Source organism: Bombyx mori, chromosome 16 (genome assembly GCF_030269925.1).
Source record: "Bombyx mori chromosome 16, ASM3026992v2".
NCBI lineage: Eukaryota > Metazoa > Arthropoda > Insecta > Lepidoptera > Bombycidae > Bombyx > Bombyx mori.
The window spans coordinates 5,447,899-5,473,776 of NC_085122.1; the positions used below are offsets into that span (position 1 = coordinate 5,447,899).

Here is a 25,878-nt window from a genome sequence, read left to right on the forward strand (position 1 = left end):
TTAATCCGCTATTATAACCTCTTTTGGTTATGAAGGACTACAATGAAAACACTAAGTATTCTATACAAAATAAATATGTACGGAAATATTAAATTAACTAGATTAAACCATAAATATTGTTTTCATTGCGTGTAAATATAGCTTGTGAAGATTACAGAAAATCCCTTTTTTATTCCCTTTAACAGTTACATACAGTATATATTATCACAATACAATAACCGTAAGGAAATAAAAGATGGTAGTAATTTAAGGCCATCGTAAAATAAAAAAATAAAAAACATATTTTTTTACATTTAGAACATGTTTGAGACGGTCAAAAGAGGTTCACAGAAGTCGTTCCGTATAACAAAATACACTATTAAATAAAGGCATGACAAAAAACAACTCATTGGAACAGTAGATTAAACTGTGATTAAATTTTATTCAACACATCGTAAAAAAAATTATAGACATCAATGACGAAGCATTTCTTTCGATTGGGCGGGGTCTGTGGGAAAGGCACAGACAACAAAAACCCATGTAGGTTGGAGCAAATAGGTCTTATGTATTTTCCTTTTCAATTTTTTTTTGACAGCCTCTTCTTTGTACGAGTGTTTGTATATTATATATAAAGTAAATAATTTCGATCTAGAAAGTAGGTGTAGGTAATGAAATTCTTGATTGCATTGTTTGTCAAATTAATGTGACGGGCGGTCTTCAGAGCGTAAGAATGGAAAACAAATAAAAATGAATCTCATTCAGTTTTGTTGCCGAAAAATAAAAATAGAGTTTTACGAAATGTAATTTGAGAAATTCCCCGTAGGTATATTTTAGATTATGGTTTCACTGCCTTAGGCGTTCGCGTACTCTGTTGTTATAAAGTAGTTTAAGAACTCCTTAATTTGTGGAGTTGAATAATGAACTTTTGGATCCTAATCTTCTCAGTTTACATTTTATAAATCACTCGAGAATTGGTTAATATAAGTATCTTTTTATTTCTGTCATCGGATAGATAAATTCAAATCTGACATTATTTGTTGCTATCGGAGTTTATGTGCATTATAAGGCAAATTATATTACGTATCCTGAAATATCTGCATATTCATCATCATCATCATTATCCTGCCCTTCTCCCAGTCAGCTGGGGTCGGCGCAACATGTTTTCTCCTTCCATACTCTTCTATCATATACCATTTCTTCGCTCACTCCTCTCTTACCCATATCGTCTTTCACGCAATCCATCCATTTCTTCTTAGGTCTACCCCTTCCTCTATATCCTTCCACGTTCATAGTTAACATTTTCTTACCAACCTCATTTTCATTTCGTCTCATCACATGTCCATACCATCCCAAACGCGCACTTCTCCACACTGCCTATTATCACATTTGAATTAAGCGAACTTATTCCTTCATCGCCGATGTCACTCGTGCGTACTGAATGTTATTTACGTCTCTCTTTACAACAATACCTATCCTAGGATTTAAGCCGTGGATGTCATAACATCGTTCTGTTATAACCCTTATTGCTACGTCTTACGGTGCACTGAGCTAAACGATGTTTTATCTTAATCAAGATTGTAATATCATTATTCTTATTTGATGTTAGTATGTAGTTTCAGCATTTTTGTGTAGCTTATAATATTTTCCAAGTTAAAAGACAGTCAATATTCAGACCACGCGCAGTACAGTTCTCCAGCTGGAAATTTGGGAGTCAGTTAGGGCAAAAATTTTATGTAAATTAATTTATTTTAAATAACGTTGTTAGTCACTAAAACGCTAATAAACATTCATTAACTCACAAATATTTCGTTTCATATACAGTTATTGTTAATGTGAAAAAAAAAATTCGTTATCAACTTAATAGCAGGAAACAGAACAGTTTTAAAAATTCCAAGCAACGTCGTATGCGAACAGTCGCCTCCGGTGTATAAAGCCTACGATTCAAACTTCAATATTAGCGATGATTTCGTTATTATTTCAGAGTCAAGAACGCTGCCTCCTGTATAATGATAGTGCCTTGGGGCGCACGTTTAAGATCGCTACCGCTAAAGCTTATCGGGGCGTCGACGTGCCTCTGCTTGCGGGCATGTACTGTGCTCACGCCCTAACACCTGGATTGAAAGAAATTAAAACTCATTCGAGAGTTTCTAAAGTAACATTGACTTGTTTTTATAGGGGATATATTATAATCTAAGCGGTCACGCAAAATAGCATTTTAGAATGATTGTTTTATTTATTCGGGTAATTGATTTATGTGAATCAGTTTGAAATTGTGCTCATCACAACAATGGTATTGTATCTTTGGTCGGTGCTAAGTAATATAGACCTAGTCTTCCTTGAGTTTTTTTTTATATCCACATTAAAAATGTAAAAAAGAAGGTTTGTTACAAAAAGAGTAAGCGCTTTCAGTTTGTATTCAAAATTAGCCATTAAGTCGTGAAGGTTATACTGGTGGTAGGACGTCTTACCGAACGGGTAGGTACCACCATCCTGCTTATTTCTGCCGTGAAGCAATTCGGTTGAAGTTGAATGCGTTTCGGTTTGAAGGGTGGAGCAGCTCTTGTACTGTAAAAACTGGGACCTAAGAACTCAAGTCTCGAAGTGGGTGGCGGCATTTTCGTTGTAGGTGTCTATCGGCTCCAGTGACCACTTAACACCAGGTGGGCCATGAGCTCATCCAACCATAAAAACCATAAAAAAATTAACAACTCGGGTCGAAGCCGGATTGCATTCGAATTTAACTATTCAATACACAGCACATGAGTTGAGAACCTATTGGTTTGGGAACGAAAGTATAGAAAAATAAATATCCTAAGCACCACACCCTAACCGTGTACGGGAATGACTGGCTTACTGTAGCAAATTAAAAAGCTTCCTAGAAGAGTATCGAGTCTAACGTCATTGATTACATAAATGAAACTATTACAGTAAAGATCTTCAACTTTAGAAAGGCAGCACGGATTACTGTTGGGACCACTCTCTGGATATTTCAGCACCGGTCACCGTCCTCGCCGAACCGGTGGCTTGCGAGGAAGGACTCAACGAGTAAATTAACCCATAGACACAGCCCACTGAGATTCTTGCCGGATCTTCTCAGTGGGTCGTGTTTCCGATCCGGTGGTAGATTCTGCGAAGCACCGCTCTTGCTAGGGCCAGTGTAAGCAACACTCCCGATTTGAGTCCCGTGAGCTCACCTACTAGCTCGGTGAATCTAGAATAATCTCTCGAGGTTACTAGAATAAGTAGGAAAAAAAAAAGAAAGAAAAAGGATACTTCGGTACTGGAAAGAGCCTTTCTGCGAGAAGAACTTGACTGAAGACTCGCTCTACTTATGAAAACAAGCTGTACATCACATAATCTGTGTGTGTAAAGAACCAGAACGGATTTCTTGGGTGACGGCATCTAGGTGTTGACGGAACCATATCACCCAACGCTACTGCAAAATCAATGTGTGCGGTCGTTGATAGAGCATATTAAAGATCAGGAGCTTCGTGTTCTTTTTGCTCTGTGGGGTCGACGTGGCATAATGGATTATCATGGGGATTTGGCATGAGTTTTTCGATCAACTACTGCTTGACGCAATCATCTTGGGTTAAGTCTCGATATATGGATTGCAACGTAGGTACCATAGGTTTTTTTTGTCAGGAGGAAATTACCGGACTTCCGCCCTCCCCTGGGGATGGAGGGCGGGGCATGTCGGAGTTGAACCGACTAAAACCTCCTGTCGCTCAACAACCATCATCCAAACCTCGCATGAGACAGAACTCATGAAAAGGCAAAGGGGGGAAAGTGTAGCGCTTAGTGCGGAGCACATCTCTCCCATCACCCTCCCCTTCGGGACGCCGGACCGGCGGTCGTCGGCGCCACGACCATAAGCCTTCTCGGTAACGTACCATAGGTAAGACCTTTTTGTTTCTTGTTTTAGGCTCAGAAGCAAGCCACAAAAATGCTCAAGGGTATTGGGCGGTTTTTTCACCTGTACCCCTAAATACAATCTAAAACAAACTTGACGAACAGTGAAGCTGCTATAAAATGAAATCGAAACTTAAAACATTATCGACGCAGTTATGTGATTTGTGAATAAAAAAAAACGGTGCGTCTGCAACTTGGTGCATGTGAATGAAGTGAAACTTCTTTTTCGATGTGTTTCTTTTTCGGTTTTATTAATTTTTTATCCTTAAATCAGATTGCTGTAATAGGGAATGCTGTGTATAAGAGATGAGACATCATTCATCAACATTTATATTATATACATTTTAAATTATAGATAGAAAAATAAATAAAAATATATTTATTTAAATACTTCATTAAAATATTGGACGCTACTCGTTGCTGACGCTGGCGAGCCACGCATTCACTGTCGCTCTGTCTCTTTCTAGTATGGTAGCGTTAAACGTTTAACGCAACCTTGATCAATCCCGATTTTGCAGGATAGCTGTCGGAGCACCATGGTTCCTCAGGAACGTGGATCTCTATGATGACCTGAAAGTTGACTCGGTTATTAAGTATCTACAGTCGAAATCATTGTGCCACTTTGAGAATGCGGCATGACATGAGAACCCTCTTGCCGTGGCCGCTGCCAACAACATACCTGATCCTGTAGACCGAGTGGTAAACAGTCGACGTCGCCCAAAACACCTCATTACGGATCCTCCCGACCCATTAACGGTGCTTTTAGGTACCACAAGCACCGGTCACCGTCATCGTCGAACCCGTCGCTTGCGACGAAGGACTAGACGAGCGAATTAACCCATAGACATAGCCCACTGAGTTTCTCGCAGGATCTTCTCAGTGGGTCGCGTTTCCGATCCGGTGGTAGATTCTGCGAAGCACTGCTCTTGCTAGGGTCAGTGTTAGCATCACTCCGGCTTGATCCCCGTGAGCTCACCTACTAGTTAAGGTTACGCTGAAATAGCCTCTCAAGGCTATCAGATTAGGCAGGAAAAAAAAAAGCAGCCTTGTTGGAAGTCGAGTTAGAAGTTTCACTTCAACAAACAAAAAAGAAAATTACCTACTCAACCAATAGCCGTGTCCGGCTAGATTTCAACAAAATTATGTTCTTCAAATTAAAGATTCCGGTAAACTGTAAATTATTCGAAACGTTGCTAATAGTACCTATACAATAAAAAAACAACGTAAGGGACATTTAACTCATATCTACGATTCGCGAAAACCGAAGAAAATACTAAAAAAGAAACACCCAACCCATCGAAACATATTCAAGATTCATTCTCGTTTGACTCGTGACAATAAGTTTCAAGAGGAGTAATAATTACATGGTGCCCGAAGCAAAGTCGGAACATTTACATATCTTGTTTATGGTTTAACTGTCTTTATATGTTAATGGTTTAGGAACATATATATTAACGGAGCATCGCATGTCGGTGCGGCCATGATTTTTACACACTCATATTATTTTTTGTATGATTTAAGAAATGGGTAATTGGTGTTTCGTGTCTGCAATGCGGTAGGCAGCGAGTTCGTTGTGCCTCTAGCATTGCTGATGTCCATGATTGATGGCAACACCTGTCTTAAGCCATTAAAAAAAGGACCCCATCTCTCCTCGTAGGTCTCCTAAATAGCACCTTAGGCGCGCACTGTGCGGTACCGTAGGTTTCGTGGAGTCGGAGTGGTGGAGCTCGATGGGGTTTAGTCGGTACTCGGTTTTGCGGGGCGGGTCCTGCGTGGTAGACGCCACGCAGCGCCTCACGCGCCTTTCTCAAGGCGTAGTCTCCCGGTAGAAATTAGAAAAAGAGGCGGAATTTGGTTTTCCTCTTCTCCCTCTTCTTCTCTGGAGAGCCGGAGTCCGACATAATCCGGTCTGTTACCCCTCTTAACTGCTGCTTAACTTTTTTTGGCTGGGGTATCCGTAAACGGATTCCCCAGCCAAAAAAAAAAGGTCCTAAATAGCAACTAAATGATTCATCAGAAAATAGCAGTGTCCTCTGAGTATTTTAGTAGCATTTACTTATGGTAATACCAGATCCGTACCGCTCTTGTTTTCACATTTCACAACACCTTCCACACCGGCAGAGATAGAAATAAATGGAGAAAAATCGTGCGAGAAAAAGTGATACAGAAGTGATACAGGTCGCGACCCTCGGCATTGACGAATACCACGCAAGCAGGAGGAAGAATGGTAGCATACATTGTAAGCTCGCATAGATACGACCATTTATTTCTGCCACGAAACAGTCATGCGTTCCCGTTTGGTGGACGAGGCAGTCGTTTAATTAAGCAACTGAGACTCTGGCCTCATGTTTAAAAGGTTGATGGCGCACTATTGTGATGTCTGCAGACTCCGGAAGTCACTTAATACTAGCTGGTGATCTCGTTAATTCGTCTTATTCCTGCACAGCGTGTCCTCTTATGACAAATTAGTTTTACAATCGGCCGCCTGCCTGGAGTCAACTCTCCTTAGATTTATACATACAGTAGTATATGCGTTGTAACTTACCATATGGGGAGGGATTTTTTTCTGATTCTTCTTTTGGCTTTCCTTTTAAATTTTATGCTTATTATTATTTTCGTATTTATTGTTATAAATATTTACTCTAATATTTAGATTTTCCAATAACAAAAAATAAAAAAGTCACTTTTTATTCGTTTTTCTGTATTTTCTCATAATAATGTCGGAAATTCGAGAATTCAACAACAAAATTTAAAAAAATATTTCTAATGCGAATCGACTCGCAATAAGCACTAGTGAAAATGAGGTCAGGCGTTGGACGTTTGTTTGTTAAAAATAGTAATTTTAAAAGGAGAATTTTGGTGTGAAAACATCAATCAATTAAAGTCACATATTTTTATTTTAATTACCCGAATCATTTATTTTTAGATCTTCATATTCGCTGGTCAAAATACTCTGAGAATCATTTTGTCCCTTTTAAATTATAAATCGCTAAAACGTCATGTTTTTATTTTGTTATAATTCCGCGGAGACGCCTCGGGCGAGTCTGCGATATGAATATTAAAAACTTTTTTTTGTTTTAGGCGAGAGCGCGTTTCCAGTGTTCGTTTTGTTTGAGGATTCTTGTTCCTAAGAGATTCTTTACAACATTAGTCCGTACACTTATTAGTGTTTATGATCGTATTTATTTATTTATAGTAAGTGCTATTTTTCTTTAAGAATAATATCTGTTACCTTTAGTTCTTGAATAAGATATAATTGTAACGACTTAATCTCGTTTCTGTTTTCATTATTACAATTTACGACTTTTTAAATAATTTACGTTTAATTCACATTTCGCGTTCACGTTGATAACTCGAGATTAAACCATAAAAATAATTATAATTTTATTTTTATTATATATTTATCAGAATCCACAGACATCGGCAATTTGAACGCCGCTACCCACATACATACATACAGCTCGACCAAGCTAAGTTTGCACCTCGCATCGAATACGTCACACTGCCGCTTAGGTATGGTCTGAAAAAAGGATTTGCTATGACTTTAAAAATGTAAACAAATGATTGTTAGATTTTACTTTGCATTTCTTGTTTTAAGGAATATAGGATAGGTTAGGGAGATGAAAACTCGTATGACGCGTGTCGACGACAAAGATGCTAACCGTACTGACGCGACAGGGCGATCGCGGGAAGGTGAGCAGGGAAGCGGGCGGAGCGCCGCATTCCAGCGAGGTGCAAACTTAGCTTGGTCGAGTTGTACATGATCTCGAAGCTTCAATTGTATTTTGTAACGGTTATCTCGCCCTTGAAACATGACTATTACGCGCTAGAAATAGGTAACCCTAACCCATGTATCAGCCCGCTTAGTTTCTCGCCGGATCTTCTCAGCGGGTCGCAATTCCGATCAGGTAGTAGATTCTTTGGCGAAGCAGTTGCTCTTGAGTTGTTAGATCTCCTTCGGAGGCGCTAGGGCAGCTGTTTGCTAATCCCACCCCTCCTGGCTAAGACTTTGATCGCCTACCTGTTCTGGTGAAACTGGAAAGGCCTCCGGGCCACCAGTAACCATTCAATCATTAAAAAAAAGGTAATACGCCTCGCTGGTCTGCAATATACCATTTACAAAAAAAATTATGTATCCACAAAATTTTGAAGTCTCTCATTTCTATTTCTCTGGATATCTCGAATCTCTAATCTCTGGATATCCGTGTTCCACTGTCTGTTTTTTTTTAAAACAGTATTTATGTAATGTTTTAAACAAGGTATTATAACCACAAAGAGCAGATAAATATCGCTTACAGAGAGATCGTACTGATATTTTTATCAATCTTCATAACGATTAAATATTACTACATTTGATTTTCTAACTAGATCCCTTTGATTTTAGTGTTAGCTGTTAAACCTCGGCGACTATGCCCTTTGACCTGCCCTTAAATAAATGGAATAAGGGCCTTTTTTTTAAATGACTCAAGCGCCATCTGACGTACACAGATTATACAAAATCAGAAATGTTTTGTGTACTGCCAATGACAACAGTACAAGAACGCGAGGGATTTTCGAATAAAAAAAAAACAAAAATCTTCCAAATTTTATTTCATATTTAAAGATTATTTTTTTTATGATTGAAAGATTACTGGTGGCCCGGAGGCCTTTCCAGCTTCACCAGGACAGGTGGGCGAGCAAAGGCTCAGCCAGGAGGGGTGGGATTTGCTAACAACTGCCCGAGCGCCTCCGAAGGAGACCTAACAACTGAAGAGCAATTGCTTCGCGAATGAATCTACTACCGGATCGGAATCGCGACCCACTGAGAAGATCCGGCGAGAAACTCAGCGGGCTGATGCATGGGTTAGGTTCCACGTCGACCTCTTTGTGGAGTTCGACGAGTACGGTTACCGGGGTTCCTCAGCCTGCTCCTAGTGTTAGAGCTGAAGGTATCTAATGCAAGAGTTATTGGATCTGATGGATCCGTAAGGACGTGAGATATTTAAAGATAGTATTCTCTACAGTTTTCGATAGTCTTATATAACAAATACCTTAGTCGATCGTGACAACAAAAACTGTGGAGCATTCGCAAAGTAAAACAAAAATCATAAATAAATGTTTTAGATTAATCCGTAAAAGTTATTTTAATTATATTTATAGATTTTTTTCTTCCTAATACAACTACAATGGAAACGTTTGCTAACGGTCTGTAGGTCGCATTTGACTGATGGATGAGTAAAATTTTATAGCCCACAGTGAGTGAGCCAATTTACTATACGTTCTTAGTCTTAGTTACAATACTTATAAACTTGGTGTTCGATATTCTATTGTGGTTTACTCGCCGCAATGGCGAACGTTCCTATTCTGGAACTATTTTAATATAAAACTTCTGAATAATCATTTTAAGTGTGACCGAATGAGACATTATATGAAGATTCATATACGCTTCGCTAGAGGGGCACGCTGGAATAAACGACGAACAAATTTTCTGGTCAATTTTCGATAATTTTGACGAAACGTTATGAGATTAGTTAGGACCTTTCATTTGAATATTGTTAATTAAATTCTAGTTATTCTTATGCAACAATTAAGTACAGTTGGGTGAAGGTAGCTATCATACAACACAATAGATTTGACAGACGCCTGCATCTCGCTAACGACAATTTCATGATAAGCTTTCATTTATACAAGTTCCGAAACATAACATTTTGAGGGTAAATGACTTGCCGCCGTGTTTGAGCTTATTATGATCATGTACGAGTCACATGTACGCTCTGAAGATAATTCCTAATGGCGTACAACGCAATAATAAAAAAACCCTTTTCCGTTAAGCTTTATTCAATGTTTTTTCCCCCCTACCTCTTCGCTGGTAGCCTAAGAGGCTATTCTGGCTACGCCCGGACGGGTACGTGAGCTTACGGGCTCAATCTGAGAGAATTTGGTAACACTAGACCTAGCAAGAGCAGTGCTTCGCTGAATCACCGGATCGGCCCACTGGGAAGATCCGGCGAGAAACTCAGCGGGCTGTGTCTATGGTATTCAATGCCATCGGCCTGGCGCGACGACGCGACCAAAAATGTTAATTCGTCCGCAAAAACTAAATTGTCCTCTTCTTGGTACAGGAAACCCACCTCAAAACCTCGCGTTGATATACATATGTATTTGTCAGATGTCTGAATCTCGTTAACGACAATTTCAAGATAAGATTACATATATACAAGACCCGAATAACAATAATCGGCACGTCGGTCTACTGACAAATTTAACCCGCTCGGTGAATGATCTGCCCTTTATCATTACCCTTCCAAAGGTGCCAGTTTTTCAGATCATCTTTGCTGCTAAATAATTAATAAGATCAGTGATTATAAATATATAAATTACTGCAGTCCTGTAGTGCCATATCACATCACATAACCCTTCAACTAGAACGTTCATTTTTTTAAACTCAAGCGAATCAGGTTCTCATTAGGTGTATAACTAATCTGGACGAATTTTTGTAAATAAAAAAAGTCAAATAAAATATTTTCTCACGGACGTTTTTTGTAGAATCGCAGACAAAGACAGATTGTGCTTAATGCAAATTCGAGTCTGTGGGCGTGGCGAGTGGATCCGTTTCTCGACAGACAAAAAGATATTGTTTTGTTAAAAAAAAGCACACTAAAGCAAGTCCTATCCAGAACTCTGAACTTCGAAAAAATATTATAAAGATGACTTGACTTACTTTACCGCTAACTACACGGTTTATGTTTTTCAGTATTAAATAGATTTTGAACAAGAAATTAGAACAATACCATAATGAAAACCTCTTTTGTATTTTTTTTAATACTAAAACAAAATATGAGATCACAAAACATCGCATTACGAGACAAAAATCAGTGGCCAACTCATTAAAAATATTTTTTTTCAAAAAACCATATTAATCATCTCTTACCCCGCCCACTGTTGGGCAACCAAATAATTCTTACTTCAAAATAATATTTCGTAGTTTTAAAAAACGATACTTAATTTCTTTGTGGCATTTTAGAGACGGTGAATTTACGTTTTCGAATGTATCTTGAGACAGGTGAAACTTTTAACAAATTGCGAACGTTTAGAACATTTAAAAAAAAAAGATGTTGTTCCTTTACAAAATAATTGATTCGAGAATGAATCGTTAACATTCTATTTAGTTAAAACATATTTCATTTAATTAAATTCACATATTTAATTAGTTTACGTTCATAAAACGGGTGAACATTACTGTGGTAGGACCTCTTGTGAGTCCGCGCGGGTAGGTACCACAACCCTGCCTATTTCTGCCGTGAAGCAGTAATGCGTTTCGGTTTGAAGGGTGGGTCAGCCGTTGTAACTATACTTGAGACCTTAGAGCTTATCTCAAGGTGGGTGGCGCATTTACGTTTTGGATGTCTATGGTCTCCAGTAACCATTTAACACCAGGTGGGCTGTGAGATCGTCCACCCATCTAAGCAATAATAAAAAATAAAAATAAAACATATTCTATTTACGTAAAATGAGGATACTGTAATTTGCTTCGGCCGCCTAATATGAAAAATATCTATAAGACCAGTAATGATGCGAGTATGGCAAGGTAAGGTTTCTTAAGAACATTATTATCTGCACTAATTGCACAGGGTTTTTTTTTTTAGTTTTTGTATTGAATTACATTTGTGATTTGGGTAGGGCGTACCCTCAATGGTGAGGACGACCGTCTTGCCTATTTCTAGCACGAAGCAAGCAGTAATTCGTTCCAGCGCGAAGGGTAAAAGGATCGTTAAACTAATACAGACTCAAGAATTTTGAAAGATGGTGATGGTGGCATTGTTGTCATACTAAATCAATACCAGGTAAGGTAGGAAGTCGTGTGCCATAAAGGATTAATATCCGAGATATTGATAATTCCTTTCGTAATTCTCTGTGAATGATGAAAAATGCCTCACAATATATAAAAATGAATTGCTGTTCGTTAGTATCGCTAAAACTCCAGAGCGGCTGGACCGATTTGGCTAATTTTGGTCTTGAATTATTTGTGGAAGTCCAGAGAAGGTTTAAAAGGTGAGAAAATATAAAAAAGCGCGGAGTTATATAAAAACCAACCAATTTTGTTTTTCCTTTGATGTGTCCCCTTGATGTATCTTTTATTTATCGATTGAGGCACTAAGAAGTCTGCCGGGTCAGCTAATTCATTATAAAACAATTACAAAAACTAGTTTCCATTGCGTAATTTTCGAACGCAAAAGACATTTAAGACAACATAAAATCTTAATTTTCTTATTCACTGAATCTCTTCGTTTTCGTGTAATCAGAGTAAAAGCCTATTTTACATACAATACATATTGCCTACCGCGTGTACATACCGTCTTTGTGATACATTGCTCGTGCATGAAATTGGCAGAGCAATTATATTGATATTCTCCATATAAACAAGTAAAGACAGGTATGTGCCAACTTGTCCTCTGTATGTTTTAAATAGATATTGATTATTATAGAGATGGACTTTATATCGAATAAATAGGGAAATTTGTTTGACCACTAACAAAATTTCATGCGATTCATTTTTTTTTTCTAATACGCAACGGTCACCGTTCTCATCGAAGCCGTCGAATGCGACGACAGGTTCGCCGGATCTTCTCAGTGGGCCTAGATTCCGATCCGGTGTTAGATTCAGCGAAGCGCTGCTCTTGCTACGGGCTAGTGTTAGCAGAGTCACCAGACTCAGGCCCGTGAACTCGCCTACACGTCCAGTGAAGCTAGGATAACTCCTCGAGGTTGCTAATATGGACAGCTTAAAAAAAATACAAACCAATGTACATAGTTAAGGTACTAGCAATGAACATATTAGTAACAGTAGTAGTAACAGTAGTAGCAACTGCTTACAGTATTATTAATATAACATCCACAGGGCTGGGTCCATAATGTTTAGTCTTCTTTCAGTGGGCGTCGTTGGGTAATATCGGAGAAACGAAACAGAGTAGTCGTTTACTCGGTCAGATTATAATGTTTAATGGATCGCAGATTTTTAGGACAACAGTTAGGTACGTATATAGGAACACGCGATGGTTCAATATCGACCGCTCGGTCACCGTCCTCGTCGAAGCCGTCGCTTGCGACGAAGGGCTCGACGAGTAAATTAACCTATTGACATAGCCCACTGAGTTTCTCGCCGGATCTTCTCAGTGGGTCGCGTTTCCGATCCGGTGGTAGATTCTGCGAAGCACTGCTCTTGCTAGGGCCAGTGCTAGCAACTCTCCGGTTTGAGCCCCGTGAGCTCACGTACCTACACGTCAAGTACAAGCTGAAATAACCTCTCAAGGCTATCAGCATAGGTAGGGACAAAAGAAAAAAAATATTTGGAGCTTCGAAGCTTCGAATTTTTTACAGTTTTCGTCGTCACGGACAACATCGGAAATTGGACATCGGAAAAATTATGATGACAATAAAAAACGCGAGCTTAAACCGTAAAAATAGCTTTAATTATACTTCTACTTAGGTTTAAAACGTTATAAATTATGTTACAGCTCTAACACCAAACAGTTTCCATAGATAACAAAAATAGAATACTCTTTTTTTTTTATTGCTTAGATGGGTGGGCGAGCTCACAGCCCACCTGGTGTTAAGTGGTTACTGGAGCCCATAGACATCTACAACGTAAATGCGCCACCCACCTTGAGATGTAAGTTCTAAGGTCTCAGTATAGTTACAACGGCTACCCCACCCTTCGAACCGAAACGCATTACTGATTCACGGCGGAAATAGGCGGGGTGGTGGTACCTAACCGTGCGGACTCCCAAGAGGTCCTACCACCAGTGATTACTCTTTTACGACATAAAGTCGAACACGCTTTTCGATTCGATTTTCGAATTTCTAATAACGGCCAACGAATTGTTATTGCCCAAAATAAATAAAGAAATAGTACCCACTCCTTCTCCTCCTATTCCTCGCGTCTTTTTTTAGCTGCTGAGGTTGTGACCATTATGTTTAGAAAATATGTTATTTTTTGTTTTCTTTCCAGCGTTTCCGATCATTGACCGGGTGAAGGGCTTCGTGTAATGAGGTTTATAGTGTGGTGCGAATTTGATGATCAATTATAGTAAGCCCCTCTCACCAACAAAAACAAAGAAATTAATACGTACAAAATTTTAATTAAACACCATCACATGACAACACGTAGTAAACATGGCGTCAATTAACTAGAATCAGTTAATTAAACAATACACTAACCAAACCACGAACGGACTGTTCCTTCATAATTTATTGTCAACAACGATGTTTGCACCCCACTGTTCGCTTACTAATGTTAAATTGAACCTTAATTGGAAGACATTAGGTGCTCTTTACATTAAATGGCGGTTAGACTATAACATTGATGTGTTTACCTGTGATATGTAGGATATTTGGATCATAAACGTCATTACGGAAAAAACGTATAACGGATATCAAAATTGAGATTGTCGATTAAAAGAAAAACATTTTAGAAATTCTCTAGATAAGAACGATTGCTTGGAAGAATCGATAAAAATGCCTATTGCACAATAATAATAATAATAATGTTTTTATTGCAAGTAACCATGACTCATATAAATTGTTAATAAGACTTAGACCTATGTTAGTAGTTATATTTACATCACAATGAATTACTGTCGTAACATCCCATGGGAGATGGCACCACAGCGACCCATGTATACACAGTCCAGCCTGCTTGCGATCATGCTCAGGATACTGTTGGAGCTGGCCCTCACTCTGCTTACCAGAGATGCACACCTCTTACGCATGGTAGCGTAAAAACAATCTATGTGCGCGTCTGCAAACATCCCTGATGCGCTACAAAAGCGGGGCAGCACCACCAGCACCACCAGCACCCTAAACGCGTTATTATATTGAACACGGAGAGCGTTGTACGATCTTTGAGTATATCCAGCCCACAAGCCACACGTGTAAAAGTTAGTACAGTAGGCCCTAAAGAGGGTGATATATACCTGCCTGTTGACTGTTTTTCAATGTCAATTGTTTTGGTGTGTCACTAAGAGAACTAAAGTCATCGACATAGCTCAAAGAGTCAGCAAGCTGAAGTGGCAGTGGGCTGGCCATATATGCCGTAGCACTGACGATCGCCTGAGCAGACGGGTCCTCGAGTGGAGACCGCGCAGCGGAAGACGTAAAGTGGGACGCCCCTTGGCTAGGTGGTGCGATGACCTCCGCACGGTGGCCGGCAAGAAGTGGATGAGGAGAGCCGCAGACCGGGCTCAGTGGTGTGGATTGGGAGAGGCCTATGTCCAGCAGTGGACGACTGTGGGCTGTTGATGATGATGATGATGATGATGTCACACAGCATGTTCCCTCTCACTCTAATTTAATTGTTGAAAAATTAAAAGACTAAAAGACTTCAGTTATCCATAGTCTTCAGTCAAAGCCAAAAGCTGAAGCCAGAATAGACCTCAGGAGTAGAGTTCATCCATGCTACCTGGAGCCACTCCGTTCGTCCACAGTACGTTTCCAGAGATCTTTTTTGCCACGTACCATTCGGCTTTTGGTTCTGTCCCTGGCATTGCTGAAGTCCATGGGCGACGGTTACTGGAGCCCATAGACATCTACGACGTAAATGCGCCACCCACCTTGAGATATAAGTTTTAAGGTCTCAAGTATAGTTACAGCTTCATCGTGGGACTCAATCGTGAGCATTTGCTGAGTACGTATTTCATTAGAAAAATTAGTACCCGCCTGGGATTCGAACACCGGTGCATCGCTCAACACGAATGCACCGGACGTCTTATCCTTTAGACCACGACCACTTCAAACTTAGTTGCAGTACAGAAATACGCAAGTGTCAATACAATTGCTTTAACAGTGAACAAACACTCCTTCTTGTGTTCAACAAAATCAACTGACCTTTTAAAAAAACGAAATTAGAAGTAAACCGCAGGATTTCATTTGTGAAACAAAGTCGTGATGTGCGCGGGTCGGCAAAGATCACACGCTGATGACCAATGGGGTGGATGCACGCAAATGTCAAATGCGCACGTGTGAATGCCACATGTGGAATTCTATAGAGTTGATAAAACATTAATATTTTATATAACGAAAGAAACAGAAAATTTTGTTCAATTTTTGAACGTCAAAGTGTCAACGAGCGACGTCCGCCATGACAATCCAGCTGCCAAGAGCAACGCATCAATTTCATACGTCTCTTATATTAAGTCTTTAAATTATATTAAGAAGCTTCAATAAATATCTCAAAACAATAAATACAGTGTACGCTCAATTACTACAATGCAAAATTTGTTCACTCATAATTAAACACGTTAATTAATTTTCACATTGTTTGAATAGGGTAAACAATTACTTTTTATTCAAACAGGAATTGAATCGTTGTTGTGATGTCCGTGACTGACGGTTACTCACCATCGTGTGCCCAGTGCATATTGGCCAAATCATCACTGACCAAAGGTCTGTTCAGTGCACAATTTCGAACCCAATATTTATTTACGTAAAAATCGATAATGAATGTGAAGGCAATTTTTTCAACTTGCTAAGGGTTTTTTTTTTGGCTGAATTTCCATGAGGTCGTTGCCTATTGTCTTACATATCGTATATAGATGGCAACACTGTCTTGCTGTGTCCATCATTTTGTGTTCTTGCTGCACAATCGCTTGTTACTTTAAATAATACAAATCGATGTCTCCAATGAACACTACTCTAACTCAAAATTTAGAAATTTTCGTTTTTCACGCAAATCGCTTCACTATTTTAAAAGTATTACAAATCATTATTGATGGGGTTCGAAGCAAGAGTAAATCAGCTAGTTACATAAGGAAAAACCATAAATATATTTGCAATAATAAAGATTTTTTCAACTTTTTTCGTTTAAACACTCCTCCTGTAAACCTACGAATTTGGAGTTAGCGTAGTGTTTGTTGATTGGAGGCATCGAAATGAAGTAGATTTTTTCAGTTTTATTCACTAAGAAGCTCGAACATTAATTTAACGAGAAACAATTAATTCTAAGTTTGGTTTATCTGCTCTATATAAATGTTCACCTACTGTAGTCTACTAGGTGTATTTGTTGATCGAACGATGGGCTGTCCCCCACAAACGAACAACAATTGTACTAATTAATGGACAGTTACTCGAAGAATTTCCTTTATTAATAGTTCACGATTCGTGTTAATGTTGGAAATGAAACATAATTTGGAAGTCCCACGTTATTTCAATGGCTCAGATACAGAACAGAACTAGCATGTGATATGTGAATTGTTAGGATGATAGTCTTTCGGACTTATCTATATATATATAAAAATGAATTGCTGTTCGTTAGTCTCGCTAAAACTCGAGAACGGCTGAACCAATTTGGCTAATTTTGGTCTTGAATTATTTGTGGAAGTCCAGAGAAGGTTTAAAAGGTAGATAAATATGAAAATGCTTGGAATTAATTAAAAATAACAATTTTATTCTTCCTTTGATGTGTCCCCCGTCGGACGGATTCCTTTTGTTTGTTTTAACTTTATTTTATACAAAAGTTTAGGTATTTTATTTATCGATTGAGGCACTACGAAGTCTGCCGGGTCAGCTAGTTTATCATAATAATGGTTTACAACCTTACTTTTTAACTTGTTGTCCTAAAAAAAACAACTTTATAAATAGAAGATATCATAAGATTGAAAATATTCCAACCCTTTTTAACTGACTAAATATTGATGTAAAATTATTATAAAACTATTTGAATATCCTCTGAAATTCTGGAGAGTCTTAGATGACACGATTAAAGATATTTTAATGGCAGCCGCTTGGCTGGGTCTGGGGTTGAATAAGTGTATGTCAAAGTCATTTGAAAAAAAAATAACGCAGTATTTGAGCTCTAAATTAATTACTAGTCGATCTCGAAGATAAGACGATTTTGATATTTTGATCATGCATGCATTGGTAGGACCTCTTGTGAGTCCGCACGGGTAGGTACCACCACCTTGCGTATTTCTACCGTGAAGCAGTAATGCGTTTCGGTTTGAAGGTTGGGGCAGCCGCTGTAGCTATACTTGGGACCTTAGAACTTATATCTCAAGGTGGGTGGCGCATTTACGTCGTAGATGTCTATGGGCTCCGGTAATCACTTAACATCAGGTGGGCTGTGAGCTCGTCCACCCGTCTAAGCAATAAAAAAATGCAAGACACTGACCAAGTTGTTTTGAATAACATCGTCATTGTTTAAATTATATGACGGAAATTGCATTTGAAATAGAGCAAACCTATCAAAAAGTCTATGCGTTTGTATTTCATTTAAGTTATAAGCCGATTAACATTATAGATTCATATTTTTGAATACATCCTTTGACTACTGATCTTAACCCGATCCTTTGCCTGCCCTTCAAATGTTTTAACAGTTTACGTATTCTTTAATGACCTGGTTTATCAATTATCAGTATTTTTTTATCACGGATGACTGGTAGCCTGAAGGTGGGCGAGTTTGGCCTCAGCCAGGTTGGGGTTTGCTAACAGCCGTCCGAGCGCCTCCGAAGGAGACCTTAACCCTAATAAGGTCATACAATCTCCACACAACCATCATACAATCATACAACCATCCCAACAAGGACCAGGTAATACAAACACTTTAGAAACATGTACCTCTTTTTCCGATTGACTCGGTGGTGCAGTAGTTAGCGCTTCTGACTGTTGCGCTGAGGGTCGTGGGTTCGATTCTCACATCGGGCAAATATTCGTATGGTGAACAGGTTTGTTTGCTCTTTGTTCAGTGCTTATTATCTACGAATGTGTATATTTAAACATATATAAGTATGTATGTTAGTCTCTGGTATTCCTCCCGATCCACTAACAGTGCTTTTAGGTACCTCAAGCACCGGTCATCGTTCTCGTCGAACCCGTCGCTTGCGACGAAGGGCTCGACGAGTTAATTAACCCTCAGACACAGCCCACTGAGTTTCTCGTCGGATCTTCTCAGTGGGTCGCGTTTCCGATCCGGTGGTAGATTCTGCGAAGCACGGCTCTTGCTAGGGTTCGTGTCGTGTTCGTGTTCTCAAGGCTATCATCAGCTTAGGTAGGAAAAAAAATCTGGTATTCAAAACACGGGGAATCCTAATTTGGGATGATCGTGCGTGATTTATTCCCAGTTTTTTTTTACTTTTTAATCATTTTCAACATAGGCATAATGAACAGGAAAATATTTAATGCTTAAGAAAACGTACATACAGTTGGTAGCGGTCACACTTACCAACGCGTACAGCGCAGACGATAGCTAATCAATCAGAATTGGTCACAGTCGTTCGAGAACGATAGCGTTTGTAATGCTAACGCCTTGAAATATGCTCTCTTTTATTTGAATTCTTGTTATGATGAAATTTAAAACTTATTACTAAAACATTAATAAATACCAAGTATCAAAATATTAATATAGCGTAATTGACGTCCAAGTCGTTTTGAAACGCTCATAATAGTATTATGGAAGCATCTTTGTGTAATGGTATCAAATAGTTGTACACAGTAGTTCAGAATGTGAATTCTCCAGTAGAATGAGAGATGTGGTGGTAGTTTAAAACTTCGGCTGACTCATAATTTAAACCGAAACGCACAATGTCTTCACATTCAAAAACATGCACTATACGTTACGTTATACGTTGACCGTGTCAAAATACCATTAAGAATTACATAAGTTTGAAAATAACCTAAGTAATATCAACAATAGTGTTATGTGTTTTAAATAGCTGTTGGTTCAAAAGCTATTCAAGGTTATCCAGAACTTTTTTTTCGGGGTCACGTGCTGAGTCGGATTAAATTAACGATAATAGTACTTATAGAAAGAGAATAAAGAAGGATCAATGCACTAGAAATGTGGTGCTGGAGAAGGATGCTCCGTATATCTTGGACTGAGCATCGCACCAACGCTTCAATCCTAAAAGAACTTAATATCTCTCAAAGATCAACAGTGCAAACCAGGATTCTCCAATATTTTGGACACGTATCGCAACGACCAGCAGAATCTATAGAGAAACTTGTTGTTCAGGGTAGGGTCAATGGTAAAAGATCTGATGATAAAAGATCACGAAATCCCATGCGCTGGACAGATCAGATGAAAATCCTTACCAAAAACCCACTTAACGAGTGCGTGCGCCAAGCTTCTCGCAAACTATGAAGAACAGCTGTCAAGGCTTTAATACACAAGGATTCCACATGACCACAACTGCTCTGCCAAGAGTAACCGACTATGATGATGAGTACCTATTCAGATAGATATTATGTTGCATCGCGTCTAAATGTTGGTTACGCCCACCCGATCCTGTAGATCGAATGGTAAACAGTCGCCGTCGACGTAAGCACGTCATTACGGATCCTCCCGATCCATTAACGGTGGTTTTAGGTACCATAAACACCGGTCATCGTCCTCGTCGAACTCGTCGCTTGCGACGAAGGGCTCGACGAGTAAATTAACCCGTAGACACAGCCCACTGAGTTTCTCGCCGGATCTTCTCAGTGGGTCGCGTTTCCGATCCGGCGGTAGATTCTGCGAAGCACTGCTCTTGCTAGGGTCGGTGTTAGCAACACACCCGGCTTGAGTCCCATGAGCTCACCTACGCGTTAAGAAGAAGCTGATATAGCATCTCAAGGCTATCAGCAAAAATAGGAAAAAAAAGGTTACGCCTTCAAGAGTCATAACGTCGAGCCACATTCAAAGCAAATCACACCAATCCGTCGTACACAGCACACGAATTGCACTTATACGTATTGTATTATTAAGGTAGACGAAAGTGAGAAAAGTTATCTACTTGTACTAAAACAGGCGGTTATTTCTATGTACTCAAAGCCTACGTAAACAAGAAGATTCTAATTATAAGGAATTTTGCCTTATAAGGGTTTGGGTAGACTGTTTATTTGTCTTTAAATTATTTCGGCAATGTAAAATTATTGGTGGTAGAGCGCTTTGTAAGTCTGCGCGGCTATGTACTGCCACTTTGCCTATTCGAACCGCGAAGAAGTAATTGTGTTCGCCTTTTAAAGGGAGGTACAGTCTATAATTGCGATTTCGACCTCTTCCTGAAGATGTTTATGGGCTCATATCATTAACGTTAAATGAGTCGTCGTTTCAACCATCCACATATTAAATTAAACCATCAGGACCATTAGTTTAGACCTACTTATAGCTTTTATATGACTATTTCGAATTTCTGGGTTTATCTTCTTTTCTTGACGACTGTACAGCTATCTCATCTATACTAATATTATAAAGAGGAAAGATTTGTTTGTTTGTTTGTTTCGAATAGGCTCCGAAACTACTGGACCGATTTGAAAAATTCTTATTCCATTAGAAGCCGACCTTGTCCCTGATGAACATAGGCTACTTTTTTTATTTATTTTTTTATTTTATTTTTTTGGTTTCATGTGTGTTTTAATGTTTCCGAAGCGAAGCGAGGGCGGGTCGCTAGTCCAGTATATGAAGCTACTGAGTTTACAGGTTATATTGTAGAAAATAATGGGACATGTCCACCGCAGAGCAAAGCTATACTATTATTAGATTCACGGTCTGTCTCCTTGTATAAGACCAGAAGACACCGGCTATGTCCTTGGCAATGTTGTTGTCCATGAGCTATAGTGAGTACTCGCCATCAGGTGGACCGTTTGCTCGTCTGTCCATAATGTTATTACTGGTTTTATTACTGGTGGTAGGAGCTCTTGTGAGTCCGCGCGGATAGGTACTACCACCCTGCCTATTTCTGCCGTGAAGTAGTAACGCGTTTCGGTTTGAAGGGCGGGGCATCCGTTGTAACTATACTGAAACCTTAGAACTTATATCTCAAGGTAGGTGGCGGAATTTACGCTGTAGATGTCTATGGGCTCCGGTAAACATTTAACACCAGGTGGGCCGTGAGCTCGTCCACCAATTTAAGCAATAAGAAAAAAAATTGCAATAGCATAATTGTAATTTATTTCCTAAATCGGTAGCTATATAGTACGTTATCTTGACACTGTGGGTTAATATTGTAACATTTCGAGCATCGCAACCCTCAGTGGATCCGTGAGATCTAGCACGTGCTCGGATGCTCTTTAACCAAAATTCCAATTTTCCTTTATGACGGGGGGAGCTTATTTTAGTACACTGTTATTATTCCTGCGGTCTCTCGACGAACTCAGTCTATGTACCTACCTACAAGTGGAAATTGTACGGTTGTAATTAGACAGTTACTTTGTTTTAGATTAGATTGCTTAAGTTAGTTTTGTGTAGGAATTTTGCTTGTTTCTGTTTTAGATTATTTTTAATCGTGACCGAAGTACGCACCATAAACCTGCCAATTTTTTTTATTTTTTATTGCTAAGGTGGGTGGATGAGTTCACAGCCCACCTGGTGTTAAGTGGTTACTGGAACCCATGGACATCTACAACGTAAATGCGCCACCCACCTTGAGATATAAGTTCTAAGATCTCAGTATAGTTACAACAGCTGCCCCACCCTTCAAACCGAATCACATTACTGCTTCACGGCAGAAATAGGCAGGGTGGTGGTACCTACCCGCGCGGACTCACAAGACGTCTTACCACCAGTAATTTTATCATAGCAATGGTTTGAAAGCCATGGTATCCAATTAAGACTTAGACGTCATGTCTCCAAGTGGGCGCCGGCACTAATCATCATTAATGCGGTGATGTCTATGAGCAATCCGACCTTCAAATAAATAATAAAAATACCGATTAGCCTAGAAAAGTACACAAATCTAGCTTATTTTAATGGCATTTCCATTGTGTATTTTTTCTACAAGCATTAACATGGTGCTCTGGCTTACTGTAGCAAATTAAAAAGCTTCCTGGAAGAGTATCGAGTCTAAGACACGTCATTGATTATCTAAAAGAAACTATTACAGTCAAGGTATTCAAAATTAGAAAGGCAGCACGGATTCCTGTTGGGACCGCTCTCTGGATACTTCGGCACCGGTCACCGTCTACGCCGAACCCGTGGCCTGCGAGGAAGGACTCGACGAGTAAATTAACCCATAGACACAGCCCACTAAGTTTCTCGCCGAATTTTCTCAGTGGGTCGCAATTCCGATCTGGCGGTAGATTCTGCGACGCACTGCTCTCGCTAGGGCCAGTGTTAGCAACTTTCTCAGGTTTAGCCCTGTGAGCTGACCTACCCGTCAGTGCATATCTGGAATGGCCCCTTAGGCTACGAGCGATTAGGTATGTTTTAGAGGCTTTTGCGAGACGTCGACTTAATTAAAACAACTTTTACGATTTCATCTCGCATTTATTATAGTCATTATACGTATTTGTCGATGCACGGACATCGTTTGCGCGGCGCAGGGAGGAGAGCAGCGGCGCGGAAGCCTACTGAGGTTCTCGCAGAATCTTCTTATCTTGCTAGAATCTTCTTCTCTTGCTAGGATCAGTGTTAGCATCACGCCGGTTTGAGTCCCTAGTTAAGGTTACGCTAAAATAGCTTCTCAAGGCTATCAGCTTAGGTACGAAGAAAAAAAAATCGCTGTATCTGCGCATAATAAGCGCGTCATCTGCGCGTCAACTGCGCGTTTAAAATACGCAGTGTGCTATGGGGGGCCATACGTTGCATTACATTTGCAGTGTCCATTCGTGTCACACTTCCTCTTTGGTGTTATTTATGAAATTTTAAAAATCAAATGAATATTTTATTATAAATTGATAACGCTAAAATTCTTATACAACAGTAATAAACTAGAAAAAGGAAAATCGTTTGTCAAACAAAGTTGAAAGTAGGGGTAAAAAGAAGACGTCTTTGCTTTGCAAAAAAAAAAAAATTTTAACAGCGTGGGCTTATATTTTTGTTCGTTACGTCGTCACTAAAACCTCTGTACAGTTTTGTTCGACAGTGTTATAACCTAATGACAAGCTTGCTTGGAAACGTTAGTTTGGTAACCTTTCCATCTCAACTTACCGAAGCCACCACATAAAAAATGAAAGTCACTCAAAATTTTCATTATCATTTATTCTTACAGACAATTCCATTATATTTTGCGTTTTAAGTACTAAATACAGACAACTGTTTGTACCAAATTTTAATACTAACTGTAATTAATGTAATTGAGACCAGTTCAGTACATTCCGTTTTGAATCACGATCACCTGATATTACGTTTATTTAAAATGAGTGATTCTGGAGTCTACTCAAGAGTACTCAGCTTGGAATTGCTGATGTCTTAGAGCGATGGTAATAACTCACCATCGGATAGGCCGTATGCTCACCAGTCCACAGGCAATAAAAAAATATAGAAATTGTCCTGAAAACGAGAAATAAATAAGAAAAAGTTCTCGAAAAATTAAAAATGAATGTTTAAAACGATATTTGATATCACAATTCAAACTATATAGATCATTTAGTATTGTTGGTAAATGCAACATAGAATTTGAAGCCTAAACTATTATAAAAAAATTATATCGGTAATCCGATAGTTAATATCATGTAAATATCTGCGTGACTCAAAAAATAGTCAAATTTTAATTTTAAAAAAAATCCAAAGTAATCGTGGCTCAAAACTAATGAAAGTTAATACTGAAAAATGTTTCAGTTCGTATGAAATATAAAATATAATGATATTTTGTGTTTTCAGCGTTTTCAGCAAAAAAGGTTTTTTTTATTGCTTAGATGGGTGGACGAGCTCACAGCCCACCTGGTGTTAAGTGGTTACTGGAGCCCATAGACATCCACAACGTAAATGCGCCACCCACCTTGAGATATAAGTTCTAAAGTCTCAAGTATAGTTACAAAGGCTACCCCGCCCTTCAAACCGAAACGCATTACTGCTTCACGGCAGAAATAGGCAAGGTGGTGGTACCTACCCGCGCGGACTCACAAAAGGTCCTACCACCAGTAAAAGGTTTGCTTTTTAAATTATTAATTCTTTTTACTTAATCAAAAACGTTATGTAAGATACATTACGTTTTGAAAAATGAAAATATTTTTACTGTTTTAATCGATAATCACGCTGCCTTTGGAAAATACTTGAGTTACCAATGAAAGAAGTGGCCAGCTAAAACATTGAAGTGAAAAAAAAATACAAACAAAAAAACTAGAACGTCTCACATAATATTTTATAAACATTTAAATACTTAATTTTACATTTTAATCATATTTTAATACATTATATAATTATTAATAGTATCCATAATATTTACAAATCGGAATTATATATACAAATAAAAGTACTAATGTTTTCCGCTACAACAAGTAAATACACCTTAAACGCGATAATGTTTAACTTTACTAATAAATAAAAATGTGATAAAAGTGAAGCTGTTATCTTAAAATAGGAACCAAATTATTGATATTAACTTAACGATTTGCAATAAACCCAAGAATAAATAAGTACGATTTATTTTTATGCTACTTATAATAAATTATTTCATTTGTAAAATGTCTTAGCTCTGTACAAATATTCTTATACATATATCCACAGTTTACTTAACAATACATTATTAAGTATTGATGAACTCATATACTAACCAAGCGATAATCACAAAATGCTTAAAGAATAACAACGGGTGGAAGAATGAAACTGATTATTTTGCAATTTTTCTTCTATAGTTGTACACAACGAAACGACAATACACAAAACTGAATAGTTTACATAATACACAAAAAAATATGCCTTAAATGAAGTAAAATTTCATCTATAAACACTCACGTTTCACTAAAATCACATAAACACTGCGTTTTCTCGACATTATAATCGTCACGACACACAGCAAAATTCAAAAGTCCACTTCGTAGCCAGACGAGCCGCATCAGTCGTGGAAGTCCCGCGGCTCCGGCTTCAGCTACCACACCAGACCCTCGGGGTGCAGGGGCGGAGGCCCGTCTCCGAAGGTGAACTCCGGGGACGAGGGTCGCGGAAGCACCAGGTGGTCCGGGGGTGGAAACTGCTCGGGAAACTCGCCACCCGGCACTCCCTCCATGCCCCCTGCGAAACGACCTGCTCTCGTTAATACAAGCCTGGTACATCGCCAGCCGTTGTTAAAAAAATATCAATAAATAAATATTTATTTACTA

The 25,878-nt window shown here is 38.9% G+C and overlaps 1 protein-coding gene and 1 long non-coding RNA gene across 9 annotated transcripts in view; both read right to left on the reverse strand.

Moving 5' to 3' along the window:
- Positions 1–4,255: 4,255 nt before the first annotated feature.
- LOC134200285 (uncharacterized) lies at positions 4,256–6,856 on the reverse strand. The gene is made up of 2 exons (XR_009975115.1): positions 6,437–6,856; positions 4,256–4,461 (listed from the first exon to the last, which is right to left on the reverse strand). It is a non-coding gene; the product is annotated as an uncharacterized LOC134200285 (long non-coding RNA).
- A 16,944-nt stretch (positions 6,857–23,800) lies between these two features.
- The window catches only part of LOC101739274 (LIM/homeobox protein Lhx1), a 93,116-nt gene continuing 91,038 nt past the window's right edge, over positions 23,801–25,878 (reverse strand). For 5 of the 8 annotated variants that reach the window (XM_062672966.1, XM_062672968.1, XM_062672970.1 and 2 more), the window contains exon 7: positions 23,801–25,801. In XM_062672966.1, coding sequence (XP_062528950.1) covers positions 25,647–25,801 — 155 coding nt within the window. In that variant the 3' untranslated portion in view covers positions 23,801–25,646. The remainder of the gene's footprint in view (positions 25,802–25,878) is intronic. The other 3 variants (XM_062672967.1, XM_062672969.1, XM_062672971.1) reach the window with 1 other exon arrangement.